At 39.5% G+C, this 20538-nt stretch overlaps 1 protein-coding gene across 4 annotated transcripts; it reads left to right on the forward strand.

Annotated features, from left to right (window-relative positions):
• The first annotated feature begins 202 nt into the window (after positions 1 to 202).
• Positions 203 to 4098, forward strand: Rlip (Ral interacting protein). 4 transcript variants are annotated; one of them, XM_090162804.1, is made up of 14 exons: positions 203 to 530; positions 621 to 753; positions 1114 to 1382; positions 1440 to 1556; positions 1624 to 1824; positions 1891 to 2009; positions 2076 to 2206; positions 2482 to 2683; positions 2749 to 2967; positions 3030 to 3198; positions 3256 to 3496; positions 3556 to 3616; positions 3693 to 3785; positions 3848 to 4098. In XM_090162804.1, exons 1-14 carry the CDS (start codon positions 446 to 448, stop codon positions 3962 to 3964), a joined length of 2157 nt encoding a protein of 718 aa, XP_090018930.1. In that variant the 5' UTR covers positions 203 to 445; the 3' UTR covers positions 3965 to 4098. The 4 variants fall into 4 exon arrangements, with proteins under 4 accessions (XP_090018930.1, XP_090018931.1, XP_090018932.1 ...); XM_090162805.1 differs by having other exon boundaries at positions 203 to 506; positions 565 to 753; XM_090162806.1 differs by having other exon boundaries at positions 206 to 361; positions 565 to 753.
• Positions 4099 to 20538: the final 16440 nt, after the last annotated feature.

A 20538-nucleotide genomic window follows, 5' to 3' on the forward strand; every position in this document is an offset into this window, starting at 1 on the left:
CACTTATTGTGTCATAAAATATATTTTTTAAACCAGTCACCGACGATGTCGCTGCTGTTCTGGCTCGATAAAGGGATAGACTCGTACGTTCTCTGTTACCTAAATAAGGAATTAATTTATCCATCGCGCGATGGCGCTCACTTAAGAATATCATACAAAGAATTCTTTGATTCAGTCAAAAAAAACCCTGGTCAAAACATGAATTAAAGGGACCGCGTACGTGTTTCATTTTGGCAGCCCAAAGTATAAGACGTTTCATGCTGAGAAAATAGAATATTTTGTTGTGAAACTTGAAAGTTGTACGACTGCACCATTGGCAGTCTTTTCATACAGGCCAATTGCTGACCTTTAATAAAAAAAAGTATAGTAGTAAATTAAATTATAACGCGTAGAAACCCAGAGCACAGTCAAAAGTTTTGCACTATCCACTTTTTAACTAAAATCAATGGATTTTGAGAGCCCCGACGTAGAAAAAGACTTCCCCGGCTTATATGCTTCAGAATTAGGCAAAAGAAACCAAGACAGGCACGGTAAAATGAGTACTACAAAACCGCTTTCTTTTAGAGTTCTAATGCATGTATGATCCTCAATTTCCTTTCGAATGGATGGATCATTCGCAGACAGCGATGAAGAGAAGGTATCGAGAAAGGATCTAATCATTGGGAAAAGGAGAGAGAAAAGGGATTCAAAGAAAGATAAAGGTTACGTTGCCTTTGAAGGAGAAAGTTCCGATGATGCTCCCGAAGACACGAGGTATGCTAGCAACTATGTTTATGAATAAAATTTTAAAGATAAGCCGAAACTCAAAGGTGTATTATTATCAACCTTATCTGCATCATGACAATCTGAAGGCTATACCAAATTAGATCTAAAACTATCAGTTCCTAACAACCGCATGATAGTCCTGATTAGTCAAAATGGGATAAGCCTTTAGAACAATGTCTTTTCTTAATATTCTGCTTAAGAAAGGCTCCATAAAGCAAAGACCAAAATCAAAATCATTGGATGAATATAATCTGGCTGAGAAAGAAAAGACATTGTAATAGTGATATTGTAAAATAAACAATGGATTGTTGTCCACATGTTTTTTTAATCATTTGTTTGCTCTATTAGAAGCCCTGGAAAGACTAAGAAGCTTAAAACCCCTTTCAAATTTCCTGGGAAGGACCGAAAAGACAAGCAAAGCAAGCATAAGGAAAGCAAAGAATCTAAGAAAAGCAGCCTTACTGAAAGTGAAAGTGACGCTAAACAGCAATCAGTCGTACGAAAAGAAAGATCTAAGAAAGAACCAAAGAAGAAAAAAGATAAAGAGGGTGGCAGTGGACTTGTTAAACTGGGGAAAAAAGACAAAAAGAAGAAACAACAGGAGCCCAAAGTGGAAGGTGCTTTATAACCAATATTCTGGGCTATACCAGCGATACTAAATTTGTTCTTATTAGATGAAAAACCAGTCTTTGGAGTTCCATTGAGTGTAGCGGTTGAAAGAAGCCCTAGCCATGATGGTATTGAATTACCGGCGTTTTTCAGAGAGTGTATAGATTACATTGAAGAAAATGGTATTGATTTTATACTAAATTACGTTGCATAATAGCATTCTATCCCCTATTTTTTTTATGAGATTAGGTCTGACATGTGAAGGAATATACCGAATATCTGGTATGAAATCAAAAGTTCAACAGCTTCAGACCAAATATAACAAACAAGAGAGAGTTTATCTGTATGAGTATGAGCCACATATAGTAGCGAGTCTTATTAAAATGTTCCTGAGAGAACTACCGCAGCCACTACTTGAAAATTTGGGTGGAAAGTTTGAAGACGCAATTAGTGAGTCTACATATATAATACTAAAGAAAATCCCATTCCTTAATAATAAAATTTTTCACTGATTAGCATTAAAAGACTCGTCTAAGAAGGCCGATACACTGAAAAAGCTTCTAGAGAGTTTGCCCTCTTGCAACAGAACAATGCTATCATGGGTTTTTGTTCATATGATGAATATTATAAAATTAGTAAGTTAGTAGCCAAGCTCCTTGGTATATCAAGCCTGATAATAACCATTCATTTTGACAATTTAGGAGAAGTATAACAAGATGAGTTTGCAGAATGTGACAATAGTGTTAGCACCAACAATGCAAATAAGTCATCACCTTCTGGAGGTGCTACTAAATCATTTAGACTTTTTGTTCCCTGGAGTGGAAATAAAAAAGTAAATTTCCACAACTCAATAGCTCTTTATATAAAATACGAGAGGTCACGTGATTATGTTAGATTCATCATGCAGTTAAAGTTAGATAGCGCACGCATATTTTTGTTTTTGTTGAGCTCCCGCAAAAACGCACGAGACCCTCTACACGGAAATATTAGGAAGCGTGCGCTCCAAAAAGTAACACTTTTTATACATGTATGCGTGTATATTATTTTATAGAAAGAGCTAATGATTCTAAAACCGACAATTTTTTGATATTTTGTACTTCATTTTAGATACGTACCACCAATCAGTTCCAAAGTTTCGCGTCAATCTTTAGAATTGCCAGATTCTCCTATAGAAATAGAGGAAGAACTAGCTCGACAAGAAAGCTTCCTAAACCAACTTCATTCTGAATTAAATGCGGGCTTAAGAGATAAACAGAAAGAAGAACAGCTGTGGGAAGTTCAAAGGGTTGTAACTCAATTGAAACGAAAAGTACATCACTAATGCTCTTTTTAAAATTGCAATAGCAATAACTAATGACAGAAATATTTTTCCAGCTACGATTCCTTAATAATTCCAGAAGAAAACCATCAGAGGAAGACACTGTTGACAGCAACAAAAAAACCACAGAAAATGTCACCAGCCCTTCGGAAGTAATTGATACTACACTCAGAACAGTAGATACACGAAACTCGGAAGTTAAAACCGAGTCAGCAAATAGTACAAAAGAAAAACAGCTTGAAGAGACGAAAGTTCCCGCTAAACTGGAAGAAAAGGTCTGTATAGATTTTGCCGTTGAGGTTTCAAGAATATGGAAAGATTTTTGTTTATTTCTCAGCTTCCATCAACAACTGCCGAAATTGACCAGGAAACCAAAAATGAGTTGGTAGAGAAAAAAGGACTGGTTGTAAACGAAAAAATTCCATTGGAAATACCAGAAAATACGTCTGAAATAGAACCCATTAAAACTTCGAATACCAGTACGGAACAGTCTAAAATTCCTGAAAGTAAGTTAAACTACAGGGGATCAGATTAGAAGAAAATCTTAATAATAAATTTAATAGCCAAAAGTTGTTCCCAAAAAAGTCCAACTTCTCAATCAAACAGCAAAGAAACATCACCAACCGCAAATAAAGAAGCGGGGAACCCCGAAATTAAGGTTTTATTATTAGAAGAACAAATGCTGAAATTACAAGAGGAAGAATATTTGTCTCTAAACAGAGAATTGCAAAGAAAACTGGCAGCTGAAAAACTGGAAATTGAACGACTAAGGGGGGAAATTAGCGACTACCAACAGATTTTCAAGTACGCTACCATTGTCTCTAATTGAGTTCAAGTAAAGTTCACGACTTGATGTTTTACAGATATAAACAATATTCCATTGATTCTTCAGAAAACAGCTCAAACTCTGGAAGCAGTGAAAGTGTATGCGAATAATAATAATAATATTAACAGGATTGCGTACCTAATGATATAACTGAAATGTCTTTTTGAATTTTAGCAAGAATTAGATGAAAAAGAGGAGGAGGAAGAGGAAGAAGAGGATCTTCACGAAATTTTAAGTAGTCTTATCAAACAAAATAATGAACTACAGGTAATGAAGTTTGTGCCTAAGCCAAAACGTTTCTTTAAAAATTTCACATAAAACATTTTTAGGTGAAGAATGAAGAGTTAACGACACAAATACACATTGAAAGAGAAGCGTGTATGAATATAAAGGTTCAAATCAAGATGATGCAACAAAAGGACCAAACATATCCATCTAGACTGTAACCAAAATTTAAAATTTAAGCTTAATTGTCAGTTTATTTTTTTTGTGCTGTATACAATAGACAACCTTTATAAGGAGCTAAGTGTAATATTTGAAACAAAGTTTTTAATCAATAAATTATGTCACAGATATTATATTATCTGTTTTTTCAACTTTTTTGTTTTTAAAACGTTTCTTTATTGGGTTTCCCGTTTACTTCCTGTTTCCAAATTTCGCGCATAAAAAGACACAGCAGCCATGGACTAAAAAACGTAAGGACGGTTCGCACCCGGCAATCTCCTTCCCATTGAATTGGGAATAATACTGCTAGAATTACAATTGCGATTTCGGTTGCCATGGTTACGCAGGACCTGTTCTGAGAAGACTACGAAATTCATCTTTATAATTAGGTGGTAGCGCCATCTATATTTCGTAAAGTTATATGGCTAAAAATAAATAATTATTAGCTAACTCACCGTAACTTGTCTTAAAAAGGATCGTGTTGACCGAATTAAATTATTTTAAAACATTTTCAAAGGTTTGTTTGTTACGAGAATTCATACATTTCAATTTCGCGTCAGATTCGCTCAAAAATTGAATTGCCATATAGTGGCCACCACCCGAGACAGATGCCGCCACGGTAGAATGATAAAGTTGATTAAGTTTCCTTATTGAAAGAAATTGGTCCCGCGCCAGCCAGATTTAGTTGTACCTCTATTTATTCCCAACTCAATGCTCCTTCCTATCTCGTCAGCAGGCTTGAAAATAAGGTTTATTTCTAAACTGGTCTATTTGGCCAGTGACTCCCAACTCTTGAATTATTTAAGTGGTCACGTAGACCAATTGGTTAATAATACGGTAGATAATTTGAAATTAAAGAGATAGTGTCAGAATTTTCTACGAATATGAAGTTTTTTCATAAATTATTTTAAAATATAGTAAAGAAAAATATAGCTATAAAACATTTGGTATAAATATAAATATTCACGATTAATTTCAAATTTTAAAATAGAATGATAGCGTAACTTTTTTTTATCACATACTGTCTACCTCATAGATAGGTTGATGTTTATTGGTTGCTACTAGATCGAGCTGGAAATAGAATTTTTAGGGAATTACAGGAGGAAATTTTACTCCCATCGCTTTCTTTTGATTCGAGTTTCCCGCTTTCGCACGCTTTAAGACCCTCATTTGATGGAAAGATAAGCCACTTTTGGTGTTATTATTACTGCAGGAAGGAACTGCGCAATACACTGTGGTGCTTTCGGTGGCATCTTTCCGTAGAATATAAATATTGTTATAATGACTAAGTATAAGAAATAATGATATAATTTATAAACAATACCTTGTTATCGATATTTACTTCAATTTCTACTTTGAAAATAATATTTTTACACGTTGCCGGCTCGTGAAGTCGTGATTCGAGAATCTCGAACCATGTTGTCCACGAGAAGAAAGTCAAAAAACGCGCTTACAAATCCTCTACGCGATAGTAGTAAAAGACTACTGGAAATTCCCCGCCACTCGAGCGCGCCGAAATCGACCAAACTCAAGACGTCAACAGTCTGTGAAGTTTTGCGCGGCTATTGAAATACCATTATTTTACATTAAAATATAAAACTAAATACTAATTGAAAGTGATAATATGTATATATATTCTGATTCAGGACTTAAAAATCTATCATAAAGTGTAAGCCAAAGAACAAAATTTTAAATTAATCTGAGTTGGCACTATCTCTTTAATAAACTGGACACTGGACCAGTGAACCCCTAGCTTTTGAATAAAAAAACTGGTCCGAGCAATTAATAAACTGGTCTTTGACCCAGTGACCACCACTTGTTTCCAAGCCTGCTCGTCAGAGATAGGAATATAATACTGCCAGGAGACATGACTAGGAGTTGACAGCGGTTGCCGCGGTGAATGGACCACGGCGTCGTGAACACAAAAACCCGTTTTTCCAAATAACCCCCGCTTTCTACCCACCCCTCGAATTTTCTCTCAGCCGTTCCCTTTTTTTCTCGGCCGTCGCGTGTGATACTTTACTCTCAACATTGCGCCCTCTGGGAGAAAAAAAACCCTTCTCGCGGTTGCGGGCTCACGCTGAGGCAGCCTACAAGCCGCTACAACCCAGTCAGAACTGGTTTTTTCTTCAGCGGTAGTTCCCACAATCCTCGCTAGAGAGCGTCACTAAAATATTTCATCTTGGGTCCGTCTCCGAGACCGGAGATACCACGGTTTGGGGGGTAAAAGTTAGAGAAGGGAAAGACACGTTTTTCGTTCACAGTGCGCGTTGGGAAAAGCGCCCGGCTGTGAACTCCTAGTCATGTCTCCTGATACTGCGTATTTCCATCCTCCTAGGTCAGAGTTCCGCTAAAAGTCGACCCCCTTTTTACCCCTCCGTGAATGAAGGTAGCCGAGTCAAAACGGAAAAAGGTACTGCCATCTTTCCGCGGAAAAAATATTTTATTTTTTAGTCGAGACAAATAGTCGAGTTCTTACGTTTTTTTAGGCTGGCTTTCTTTCGAAGCTCGGGCTGCTTTTTCGAATGCCTTGGCGCCCTTCTATGTCCCGCCCCCTGACGTCACGTATATTTGGCGGCGGTGTTTGAGTGCGTTGTTAGCTGAATGGCGCCTTGATTGGGATCGCTCAGTGTCAGCAAAGATAATTTAAACTCGTACCCTAGATTCGAAATCACTCTCACGCGCGATGCCGATAGCGTTTACCCACTTCCCGTCGGAACTCAGAAAAAATTCGCTCCATGGTTTGCCCCTTACCGCAACCGATGGAGCCCGATTTTTCTGAGGTCACGTGCCGGAAAAGGGTAAACGCTTCGTAACAAAACCGTCAATGGGAAAGCTCTAAGTATTCGAATCTATTGTACGAGTTTAAATTATCTTTGTTGATAGTACACGAACTACGTTGCATGGCTATACCGCACGCGTTTGAAATTGTTTTCGCTCGTTTTAACGGAAATGTTCTGCTTCTTGCTACTTCGTCGACAGAACCCGGATGTTGTGGCATGTGGTCCTCCCATTCGTTTCCCCCCCCCCCTTCTTTAACACCAATTTGTGGTGTTCCCCCCGTTCTTTAACACTAACCCCATAAAAGGGAGAAAGTTGAAAGGAGAGATAAAGAGATATGGACTTCGAGCCGGTTGAGGTAGAACAAGTCAGCCCAGGCCGTAATATTAGTTCCACATCGGTGTATTCGGGTGGACAAACCAATACATCCTTAGTAGACACAGGTAGGCAAACTAGTACAAAAGCTGTTGAGGCTACGTTATTTTTTCATCGTTTGATATATAAATTTCCATTCTAAGTTAAAGAGTGGATGCCGCCCACCATCGGGAGACCGGGTGGGCAAACTAATATAAAAGCTGTTGAACCCATGGTATTTCCTATTGTTTGATATATAATTTACCATCCTATGTTAAAGAGTGGGCACCGCCCACCCTCAGGACACGCGAGTGGGCAAACCAATATAAAACCTGTTGAGCCCATGTGATTTCCTATCGTTTGATATATAATTTACCATCCTATGTTAAAGAGTGGCCACCGCCCACCCTCAGGATACGCGGGTGGGCAAACCAATACAAAAGCTGTTGAGGCCATGTGATTTCCTATCGTTTGATATATAATTTACCATCCTATGTTAAAGAGTGGCCACCGCCCACCCTTAGGATACCCGGGTGGGCAAACCAAATTAACCAATACAAAATCTGTTGAGGCCATGTGATTTCCTATTGTTAGATAGACGGAAAGGTGAAATAGGTAAGCAAAACACGACGAACATAATTCTTTTAAATTATTGAAATTAGTGGAAATATGATTTAAAGAAATTCTTAAACTGGGATTAAAATGGGTTTATTTTTGGAAATTTATATAAAACATTTGGGTAGTTTCGGCACCAAACAACGGGGGCGCATCTCTGGAACAGGATTTCGCGCCCCTCTTACAAAAGCCAACCTTATAGTGCGTTTGTACTTACAGGAACCTTGGAATCGTTCGACATTGCAGAAAGGTCTACGGGTAACCTCTCTGAAAGAGAAGTGGCGGAGAAAACTGGAAATCAGTCACCTCGTAGCGGTCGCAAAGGTGCGCTTACTGCTCCAAATCCCAAAGAGCAGTATCGGTTAACCTATAAAAACGTTCTGCGGAGAAAACGGAGTAAATAAAGGAGGTTAGCTGCTAGTACACGTAAGCTCTCGAGAAAGGTGAATTTTCTGTTTAAAATACTAGAGAGTCCGACGAAGTGACCTCTCTGTATGACAGGTGCGGAGAAAAAGAAAATGAGAAACAGTTACCTAGTAGTGGTGACAAACTCGCACTTACTGCTCCAAATCCCAAAGAGCAGTATCGGTTAACCTATAAAAACGTTCTGCGGAGAAAACGGAGTAAATAAAGGAGGTTAGCTGCTAGTACACGTAAGCTCTCGAGAAAGGTGAATTTTCTGTTTAAAATACTAGAGAGTCCGACGAAGTGACCTCTCTGTATGACAGGTGCGGAGAAAAAGAAAATGAGAAACAGTTACCTAGTAGTGGTGACAAACTCGCACTTACAGGTTCAAATCACGCAGAGCAGTATCGGTTAACTTGAATTAGACGGCACGGAACGAGAGAGAGTGCCTGCTGCCGCCGGAAGGGGAAAATTCGGAAATTGGCTCCCCCCTTTTCGTAAAATGGCCCCGGAACTAGCCTTCTTTAAACGAAAATATGTTTACAAAATGCTAGTTCCTGGGCTTAAAGATTTTCTTTATCGTGTTTACTGTTTACTCAAAGAAAAAACAAGAATAGTTATATGATAAAAACTTGCACTGGCTAAAGCTGCAGGTAATTGATCCATGTTCAACTTTCACCTAAGAAGGATCTATCATGGATTAATCAAACGGAAATAGATCCTTCTTAGGTGAAAGTTGAACTTAGTTCTAACGCGTCGCATCGCGACGGTGGCGCCGCCTGGATTAAAAAAAAAGGAAGCTCAGCATCAATTTTAAAAACAAATGCCCTTGACAGTGTGCCTTTAAGGCTCGTCCAATGAAATGTGTACACAACACTGCGATAGCGTGTTTAAAGGCCTGGTGTGGAACTTTCTTATCGAAGTCGTGTATTTGCCAGAAGTAATAAATAAGTGTGGCACTTACTTATCGAAGCCGTGTATGGTCAGAAGTAATAAATAAGTGTGGCACTTTCTTATCGAAACCGTGTGTGGCCAGAAAAAATAAATAAGTGTGGCACTTTCTTATCGAAGTCGTTTATGTGTGGTACGAAATAATATTATCGCCTTCTTGGCGAACTTGTTATTTCTTTTATAACTAAAGCTCATATAGTGCGAGAAGCATTTTTTACGAACCTTGACTAAAGCTTGTTTTCCACAGGGAGTAAGGACAGAGGGAGGTTTCCTCTTATGTTAAACAAACGCTCCTCTCCCATGCAATGGGGGAAGGAAAGAGGGGAATTTACTAGTTCAAATCCAGCTACCGCACATGTTCGAAAAATTTCATTTCCGTGGATTTTGGTTTACTGGTTTCCTGTTTTCTGCTACGCAGCTACTGTTAAGTTCGTTAAAGCTAAGGCCCGAGTATTGCTGCACGTTATTCCCGAAATCAACATGAAAAATTGTTGTTATATCGCTTGTAGAAATGATTCGAGATCTTCTCACAAAAAATATATGAAAGGATTAACCTTTCATACGTTTCCTAAGCCAAAAACCCAGTTAGAAAAATGTAAGAGACGGATATTAGCTTGTGTTAATAGCAAATTTCCGCTAGCTTTAATCCATTTTTTACATAATTCTAGCTTTGTTTTGGGTTTAGGGAACGGTTTAAAAATTACCTTTACCATATCAGGCCTAGTTGAATATTTAGAGTTGCTAGAGCAATTTAAAAACAACACTTTTTATAATTAACCATTTCTAAAAAACCGCGGAGAACTCGAAAGAGCCAAGGCACGAAATAAGCATGGAGAAACTGAAACTCTACCAGGGAGTCCTTACTCCCTGGTACGTATTTCCAGCTAACTCCCTGGTATTTCCCGAAGAGAGATTTTTAAATTTGGCGCATGCACGCAAAGGAAACTTGACCTACCTAACTTCACTCCCCCATTTCAAGGGAGAGGGTATAAGCCGCCTATTTCCTCGACTACTCCCTCTGTCCTTACTCCCTGTTTTCCACTAGCGCGCGTCATAATGTTATTTTCTTTAAGCCTGGTTTTCACTTGGCGGTTTTTGGGCGAAAAAGCCCGGCGTCGACGGAAAATGGGCGAAAATTTCCGTCGACGCCGGGCGGAAATTCCGTCGGTTTTCGGTTTTGTGTGGCGATTTTCATTTCTATTTTTTAGCTCAGTTGGGCGATTTCGCTCTTTTTCAACCAATCAAAAACCATTTTCGAAAGGTGACTTTGACGTCAGGGGGATGGTTAATTTCCTGCTTCTTGCATCCGGAACTCGGCCACGTGCTTTTCTGTGAATTTTGGAACGTGTTTTTTTTATACCCTTGTTGCCTTCTTTTCCAGTATGTTTCTTTCACACAAACCGATCTTTCATAACTCATATTTCTTTGAACACGATAGATCATGTAAAATAACATTAAATTTAAAATGCTCAATAGTTCACTATTATGATCAGATAAATCATCCATTTTTAGGCCTAGGCTTAAATCTCCACTATCAGACGAAAACCGACGAACTCGCTGCCAGAAAGAAATTGCTTTATTTCCGCCCTAAAAAAACGCCAAGTGAAAATGCTAAAACGCCGACAGTGAGCGAAACGTCGAAAACCATATCGCCGACGTTAAACTTTCTGTCGGTGATTTTCCGCCAAGTGAAAACCAGGCTTAACGCGTATACAAACGTTTGAACGTTTCAAAGCTGAGAAACGCGTCGTTGCGCGCGCCAGTGGAAAACAAGCATAATACGCTTATTTTGACTTAATTTTATTACTGAACATAAAGCTTAAGAATGCGTAATATTTTTAAATAATTTTTAAAAGAGCAGTTTTAATAAATATTTCATTCTATAGTTTTTATGTATGGTTTATTAGTTCGCCGATAACAATTAAGCCCAGCTAAAATCTGCTAGTATCGAGTAGTATCATTCTGTAGCTTTGGGCTATGTCTGCCATTTGAGTGCAGTTTTTTATCTATGGAAAAAAAAAGGATAAGGTTTCCGCGTGGTATAAAATACTCCCTTGAAAACCAAATTACGACTTGTGGAAGAAAACCTAGTTCCAAACCAAGCGCCCCCCTACATGGCCACTTGCGTTGCCCTTTAATGGGCGCGTAGATTTTAGTTTTTAACGTTTCCTAATGACCAAACACTATTGTCGAAGGACGAACTCATCTGGATTTCGTTGGGAATTTAATCAGCGTATAATTATCAGAACCAACGACGTAATTATGTAAGGAAGAAATAAATATTTATTTTATTAATAGACAGGTTAAGCCACCACCCGAAAACGTGTAGAGGAACTTGTAAGATTGTAGACGTACATTTGTGTGTACAGACTGCACCTTCTACAAGTTCCCTCTACGCGTTTTCTAGTACTGGGTTAATTTATTCTTGTGACGTATTAGTCTAAGCCACGCCTTATACGAATGACGTTTGATGACAATGAACGAGTTGTGCCGGTGGCCATTTTGTCCAGGGGCGGCTTAAGGCCCGGGCAACCCGGGCAACTGCCCGGGGCACCGGTTTGAGAGGGGCGCCGAAATTAAGTTTTGCGCCTTTTTGGTTTACCAAGAATTGGATTTTTTTATAACTTTTTTAATGAAAGCATAACATAATTTGAAAAATCTTTAGCTAATTAGAAATACAAATCGTTTTCCCAACGAAAATGTCCACCATCGTCGATGAAAGATTTTTCGCTACTATTTAGTTTACAATAGTAAATAATCCACAAAATTGCAGTGGATAGTTCTGACGGATAAAGCATTTTCCTGGTATTTTCATTATAAACCAGCATATTTAATATTAAGAAGAAAAATGGTTGGGCGATACTACAAGAATATGTGTGTCAGAATTTTTAGCCGGGTGTACCTAGCAACAGGGGCCATACCACCGGAGGCCTATCATCATAGCGCCCTACGCCAGCGTCCCCAAGCCCGGACAGGTGACAAATCCAGCATGGGTAGTAGCGAGGGGCTAGCCAGTAAGAATTTGCCTGTACACCAATTACGTAATCATTAATGAGTACAGATGAGTACACATGATTACGATGAGTACAGAATGAATATGATGAGAACATAATGATAACGATGAGTACACAGGCAACCCAAATCTTCAAAATTGTTAACGATGAGTAATCGAGTACGGGATAATTCCAATGAATACGCGTGATTACAGATGATTACTCGCTATTAGAAATGATTACACGTGATTACAGATGAGTGCGCGTGATTTCATAATGATTACGGGTTATTACAGATGAGTACGAAGATTACAAATGATTACGGGACTTTTTTAAATGTTATAAAACTTTACTTTATGTTTATCTAATTTTAATATTGTAATTTTTTTATTTTATTTTTCTTTGTTATATGTATTATGTATTTCAAATTGTTTCCATTAATGAAATTTAACAAACAAATCGGGCTTACAAGTCAATAGTGACTTAGCCCGAAAAAACAATGTTAAAAAAACCGGAAAATATCATTAAAAATATTTGAATTTGAATTTGAAATGAGCACAAAAGATTACAGAAGAATACGTAATCCTTACAGTTAGGGTGTACACCGATTACGGGAAGTGGTTAGCCCCTCGGGTAGTAGTACCCTACTACTGATGGTCGCACTTTTGACGCAAACCACTCAACCCAGCAGAAGGTGCAGCAATGGGTGGACCAATTCTCACTTCGTAAACAGCCGTGAGATTAAGAGTGGATGCTATAGCAACTCCAGCCGACACCCTACCTACGGAGGTAAAGAGTCAAACCCTTTGGAGAGAGCTCCTCAAGGGGAACGAAGGGAACACAGCGTTCCACATAACCCGGCACAGCTGGCACCGGAGATCCCGGTGTGACTCCAAATGGCCGGGAAACAGGACCACCGTGCCCTCATACGGAGGCCCGCCGCCCCACAGCAGGCTACCCAATCCGCCGAGGTGGCCAGTTTGCACCGACCCTCTCCGTTAGCCTGAGTTGAAGCTCAGTTTCCAGCCAAACCTGGCCGAAGTCGGAGGTGGAGATAGGACCATTTGATCAGAGCTAACATCTCCCAATGCGCCACCGCCCTTATGGGTTACAAGAGCCGGACCCCGACTCCCCGGTAAAGCCACCAGTTATTGCACACTCTAACCCATTGATGGCCACAAGAATAGAAGGCCGCCTAAAGGATTACAGTACTTCAATGTACTCGCTTGCTATTATGTTGTCGTTTATACAGCTTTATGATAAAAAAAACTAGCATGCCATCTTCGAGAATTCTATTTGTTTCTTAGGCTATTATGAACCTGCATTTAATATTCTAAAATGCATTTAAATCGTTTTCGATCGCTAGTTCCAAAGCAGTCTATCGGTTCGATTTATTCTGTGTTTTCTGTCGTGTGTCCGTGGTTACAGAGTTAAGTCTCTTCTATTTTACGCGCACGCGCAGAAAGCCATTTATTAGTTTCAGATAAATAGCTTTAGTTAGATAGATATTAATTAGAGTCACGTTGAATTGAATTAAGATGTCCGAGAAAAAGAAGCATTCTGGTTCTTTTTATAAAAAAGGGGAAATGAAGAGAAGCCGTTGAAGCAGAAAAGCAAGCGACAGCTTTAAAAAAGTTTAGGCATTTAAAAAAAAAGTGTTTTAATCGAGGGGCTGATCACTCCGCCAAAAATCCCCCGGCAAGGGTGTATAAAATTTCTTGAGCCGGCCCTGATTTTGTCTAACACAATTTTGGAAGTTTAGCTGTGTTTCTAAGCCTTGGCAGATAACTGGTGAAAATGTCTAAATGTGCAATACAAGGTTGTGGTAATACCTAATTTTATCACTCCCAGAAATGCCTTCGGCATATCCAGCACAAAATTTATCCTTCTCGTTATTTAAATTCATTTTAACATTAATAGCACCACGACTAGCGACTAGGAGATATCACAGACAATATGGCCGCCCAACGTTTTTTAAAACCGTTCCGATCCGAGATGGCGGTTTTGTCTTTACCCGGGAAATTCGAAATTGGGACAAAGTCCCGCCTCGTGAATACACACTAGGCATAGGCGCTTCAATAAAACATCTTCAAGGAAATTGCCAAGAATTAAGAAATATTTCCGAGAGCCCAGACCTGTAAGTCACTCTTTATATAGTGCTTATTAGTAAGTATGGTGCTTGTTAGTAAGTATATGCGTGGCTAAGGGTTTCATTTTGTAAAATTCGGATTGCGTCTATCTATATAATCTAGGATTCTATATTTTTAGAAGGATAGGAAGTGACTAGGTTCCCCCTGTACAAACGGCATGGCGGGAAGAGCGTGGAGTTTTACAAAAGAGTGACGTCACTTTTACCGCTTTTACTCACGCCCAAGGCCAAATCGTTCAACAGCGAAATGGGCTTTGGCGCCTTCACGGTAGCGATATTTGACCTTGGCTGGGTAATGTTTGGAAGGAGCTACTGCGCAGTCGCGCGTTTTCTTTCCGGCGCGAAAGCGCCATCACTTCCTATCCTTCTAAAAATATAGACTCTTCTTTTGGAATTTTGCTGGGGGCGTTCATGTTGAGTTAACCCCCCTTAACCCCCATTCTCCATATCCTGGGACCAAAGACCCGAGCCTAGACTCCCCAACGGTGGTTCCCAGGGCCGGATTAACCCCAATATCTGCCCTAAGCAATTTAAGAATTTTGGTGCCCCCCCCCCCCCCTCATTAGTTAGTAGACGCCGGACTCAGGAAAACAAAATTATTATTTGGAATCTTCGATAATACTAATACAGATGCATTTATATTTTATTTATATTTAGTCCGTAACTTAATTTTTTAACGTGTATGAGATACATTTTTTAGGATAAATGTTTATATTTTTTAAATTAAATTTTATGGTAAATCCGCCACTGAAATAAGGCGAATCATTCGATAGAACTCTTTGACGCGGACGCAGTGCCGTTAATTTCCGCCCCCTCCGACCAACTCCCTTAAAGGGAGAGTGATCGAAAAAAACAAGTTAATAAATTCATGGGTATTTTAACTATTTTTTTATGAATTTGCGAATTTACATGACTTTTGGTGCCCAAGGTTCCTGTAAGTACAAACGATTCTCTCCCGCCTTTACGGGCACTACTCTAACCATCTACTTGTACCGCTATTGAGTAAACGCAAAATTCCGTTCCACCCCCCCCCCCCCTATAGGGCGGGCACGAAATAAAAATGATACCGGGGATCTTAATAATATATACAGGGTGTTTCAAAAGGTTATGCAAAAATTTGAAGGAGTTGTAGGGGGTGAGTTGAGAAGTATGCCTGTTTTTGTCCCATTTTCCTACGATGAGTTAAAAGAGCGCCAGAGGGCTTCAAAGTGTGTTCTACTTGGCCCTGGAAGTAGGCTGCAACAAGCGCAAACCAAGCAGCGGGGACTTTAAATACTGTTTAAGTTTACTTTTTTACTCTGGTTAGCTCGATTTGTTTTCAAAGTCCTTTTTTTCCTATCTCAAGAACCCAAACCATAATGTTCGCATTTGTAAACCACCAAATCCTACCACGAAGTTGAGTCCCGGCAACATTTATAGCTGTGCTGAAAAGTTAGTCTCAAGTTTGTGTTAACACCAGTTGTCCATTTCGAAATTACTGCTTTTTTGGAAAACTATGCGAAAAAATACATTTAATATTTGAATACAGAGCGTCAACGAGCGCAGCTTTTCGAGATAAATTCTTAGAGAGAATAATTTTATGTCAATGCGGCTTTTGGTTAAATCCCAACATTCAATGTCCGCGTGATATGACGTCCAGCCCGAAAGATAAGCCCATTGTAGGAAACGAAATACATGGCCAGTGCGAACAACGTTACCCCCGAGGGGCAGCTCACTCCAATGATTATTAGGACACCCCTCGTATGATTAAATCATGATTAGATTAGATTAAAATTAAATCTGTAGCTTTGGCTGTACAAAGATTAAAAATGATTAAATCATGACTAACTTTTTAATCATGATTATTAGGACACCTTGTAACAAAGTGATCTGTCCCTCGGTTACCCCCCTGACGTATAGCTAGACGGTTTCCCAAATCCTTCCTTCTCTCGCCGTTCCCAATTATCTCATCACATGTGGTTGACATTTGGAAATTATTTTGCGCAGCTACAAAAGATGGCGCACTAAAAGCCAGCAAACATCACGGGGATATTCTAGGAAAAAGTCGTCAAGCTTTAATCCATTTTTTATGAGGTTGTTACATTCAATTCTAAAAATTATAAATTGAGAGGTTAGCAATGCCGGATTAAGGACTAAGCCTACTAGGCACCGGAATATGGGCCCCTACCAACAGAAGGCCCCCACCTGAAATCAATGGATTTTGCATTGATTCGGTTTAAGAGAAAATCATATCAGGCTCGTTAGTTTATTACTTGAAAAATCATTATCCTCCTGAGTTTTGCGTTTTTATGCTTTCCTTACATAGTCCCCTACCAAAATCTGCCTAGGGACCCACCTTCAGTAAATCCGGTACTGGATGGCAGTCAATTCAATTTAAATCATATTGTTATTATTATTGTTGACACAGCGACGCACAGCTGACAACCAAATTTCCCTTTGATTACTATGTCCTTTTCCCCCACCGGCGAGCAACGCACCGCTGACAACCAAATTTCCCTTTGATTACTATGTCCTTTTCCCCCACCGGCGAGCAACGCACCGCTGACAACCAAATTTCCCTTTGATTACTATGTCGTTTTCCCCGCGCCGGAGAGCAACGCGCAGCTGACAACCAAATTTTCTATTGATTATTATGTCCTTTTCCCCCATCGGTAAGCAACGCACCGCTGACAACCAAATTTCCCTTTGATTACTATGTACTTTTCCCCCGCCGGAGAGCGACGCACCTCTGACAACCAAATTTCCCTTTGATTACTATGTCCTTTCTCACCCGCCGGCGAGCGACGCACACCTGACAACCAGTTTTCCTTTTGATAACTATGTCCTTTTCCCCTGCTGGCGAGCGACGCACACCTGACAACCAAATTTCCCTTTGATTACTATGTCCTTTTCCCCCACTGGCGAGCAACGCACCGCTGACAACCAAATTTCCCTTTGATTACTATGTCCTTTCTCACCCGCCGGCGAGCGACGCACAGCTGACAACCAGGTTTCTTTTTGATAACTATGTCGTTTTCCCCGCGCCAGAGAGCAACGCACAGCTGACAACCAAATTTTCTTTTGATTACTATGTCCTTTTCCCCCACCGGCGAGCAACGCACCGCTGACAACCAAATTTCCCTTTGATTACTATGTCCTTTCTCACCCGCCGGCGAGCGACGCACAGCTGACAACCAGTTTTCCTTTTGATAACTATATCCTTTTCCCCGCGCCAGAGAGCAACGCACAGCTGACAACCAAATTTTTTTTTGATTACTATGTCCTTTTCCCCCACCGGCGAGCAACGCACCGCTGACAACCAAATTTCCCTTTGATTACTATGTCCTTTCTCACCCGCCGGCGAGCGACGCACAGCTGACAACCAGTTTTCCTTTTGATAACTATATCCTTTTCCCCCGCCGGCGAGCGACACATAGCTGACAACCAGGTTTCTTTTTGATAACTATGTCGTTTTCCCCGCGCCAGAGAGCAACGCACAGCTGACAACCAGGTTTCCTTTTGATAACTATGTCCTTTTCCCCCGCCGGCGAGCGACACATAGCTGACAACCAGGTTTCTTTTTGAGAACTATGTCGTTTTCCCCGCGCCAGAGAGCAACGCACAGCTGACAACCAAATTTTCTTTTGATTACTATGTCCTTTTCCCCCACCGGCGAGCAACGCACCGCTGACCACCAAATTTCCCTTTGATTACTATGTACTTTTCCCCCGCCGGAGAGCGACGCACTGCTGACAACCAAATTTCCTTTTTACAACTATGTCCTTTTACCCCGCCGGTGAGCAACGCACAGCTGACAACCCCATTTGGTGGCAATGGTGGGTGTGGGTGGCAGAGGCGTAGTGAGGGGGGGGGGCAGGGGGGGCATACGCCCCGGGCGCCGACGGTCAGGGGGGCGCCAAAGAGGCGCCTAAAGTATTAAAGCGGATATTGGAAACATGAAAATTTAGAGGTAAACATTGGGAATGTGGCATTTTCTCGCAATTGGTAGTCAGTTTTACGGGCTTTAAAAAAATCGTTTTTTAGATCTTAAAATACAATACGTGTTCCAGGGGGGGGGGGGCAGGGGGGGGCATACGCCCCGGGCGCCGACGGTCAGGGGGCGCCAAAGAGGCGCCTAAAGTATTAAAGCGGATATTGGAAACATGAAAATTTAGAGGTAAACATTGGGAATGTGGCATTTTCTCGCAATTGGTAGTCAGTTTTACGGGCTTTAAAAAAATCGTTTTTTAGATCTTAAAATACAATACGTGTTCCAGGTTTTCTAGTCAGCCGATTTGATAGAAGGTTGATTTTAATTTGTTAAATATAAAGTAGAGTAGGTTTTCTAGGAAAAACATTTTTAAATGTCACGTGATCTTTTTAACAGTTTTATAACGTGTTTAAAGTGAACTTTGTTAGTTCAATATTTTAGAACTTGAACACGACGCTCTGTTTTTGCTGAGCTTACCTGTCGTTATATAATATTTAATATAAAAATTATCCTGCGCCACAAATCAATAGGTGATTTCGCTGAGTTGTTCTTTTTTTAGCAGAATAAAAATTAAAAATAGTAAATACTTATTTAAATTTAAATGCGACCAGGCCCATAGCCACTGAAGAGGGCATGGCCTCTTCAAAAATAATAGGTGCCCCTTAAAAAATATTATTGTGCGCCTAAATAATATAAAAGTTAACAAAATCAATAAAATATATCCTATAAACATATTTAGTTAAGTCCATCTGTACAAACTTTATTATTTCCTTTCGCGTACCTTGTTTTACTAAACTAGTTACATTTCAAAGAACGGACTTATTTAGTTTCGATCTCGTTGGGAATTTAACCAGTACATAATATTAAAATATCGGTAGAATAGAACCAACGACGTAAGAAGTAAGAAAACTCCGGACTTTGGTGTATTTTAAGCAACTTGTTTGTTGGGAAATTTGTCAAAATAATCAATTTAGAATGTAGTCTAGTCGAAAGGCCATTATGGAAATTTCTAGTTGTTTAATGAACTTTCACAAAACTAGTCTCTTACTTTTATAAAGAATATTATAACGGATTCAGTAAATAATTTCAGGTACTATTAGGCGTCAGTTTGCTGGTACTTTATATTTTAATACTTCGTAACAATCCAAACAAAACCCAATTTACCCAAATTGGAGCAATCGATTGAAAAGTAAGTGTATATATAATATTTGTGATTTTGTAACATGATTAACGTGTATTATATTTTACCAAAACTAACGTGTAAAGTTTAGTATTTATTACATTTCTAATTACTAATAAGTTTGTCACATTGAATATCATCACTTTCAAAGTGATAGGAAAGTTTATATGGATATGGCCATGTTGACCGGCCACCCCCGTTCGATTGATTCATTTTAAGGGCCATTGGCTCCAGGACCCCGTCACCCCTGCTATTTCCAAGTCATTATGATATGCATTAGACTAGAATAAATAATATATAAAAGGTTTTAAAGAAAAAACCACTATTGTACAGTTTGAGCAATTATATAATGTACATGACTTAGCCAGTTTTCTATAGTCAATACAAAATAATTTTCGGTTAATAATAGTTTTCTTAATTTAACTGCCCTGGCGAGAAAACGAGTAGGGAAGTCGCTAAAAATTACCGGGACCCAAGTAGCGATCCTATTTTAACATATTTCAAGCTTGAAAATAATACATTACAAATTTGGCCTTTGCCAGTATGCCAGGAGGTAAACTAAGTGGTGCTCAAAGGCGGAAGAGAAACAGGGAGGCAATGAAAGAAGCAGAGAAGTCGTGCCAATTAATGAACACATTTTAAAAAAAACTAAATTTGAAGCTGAAGTTGCTGGACATATTCAAAATAAAACAATGAAGCTAAAAGAAGGTAGCACTCAGCTAGAATCAAATGTTTTGGAAAAAAATGAGTATGTTGAAGATTAATTATATCAAGCAGAGAAAGAAGAGGATCATTTAAAATAAATTTTACAAAATGACAACATCCAGTCAAATGTTGCTATGGGAACACATACAGAAGCTGATAAAAACTCGGAGTCGACCCAACAAAATGATGACGGATACGAAGATGGCATTAAAGATATAAGAGATGAAGTCTCAGAATATAATTCAGATACAGATAATGCTAATGATGCTGACGTGACTAAGGTGAGTCAAACTATTCCAGCCGTACTTACGTTTCACGACCTTGGATACTTAGAATTTGATAATGTTTCAAAGTTATCAATAGTATCCCAGCAGCTGCGCACAGAAATGATAAATCGTGGACCACTCATATTTCAGAACAAAGACGTCCAGTTTGCTGTATCTGGCGAACGTTCAATAACTCAGCAATGGTTA

The sequence above is a fragment of the Leiobunum rupestre genome, chromosome 11 (assembly GCF_980474605.1).
Source record: "Leiobunum rupestre chromosome 11, qqLeiRupe1.1.hap1, whole genome shotgun sequence".
Taxonomy (NCBI): Eukaryota; Metazoa; Arthropoda; class Arachnida; order Opiliones; family Sclerosomatidae; genus Leiobunum; species Leiobunum rupestre.

What these genes read in the sequence shown, in the direction of transcription:
- Rlip (XM_090162804.1), top strand. Translation starts at nt 446, where the DNA reads ATGGATTTTGAGAGCCCCGACGTAGAAAAAGACTTCCCCGGCTTATAT. An exon ending in ACTCTGGAAGCAGTGAAAGT is followed by an intron (nt 3,617 to 3,692) that starts GTATGCGAATAA and finishes TTTGAATTTTAG; the next exon opens with CAAGAATTAGATGAAAAAGA. An exon ending in AACAAAATAATGAACTACAG is followed by an intron (nt 3,786 to 3,847) that starts GTAATGAAGTTT and finishes AAACATTTTTAG; the next exon opens with GTGAAGAATGAAGAGTTAAC.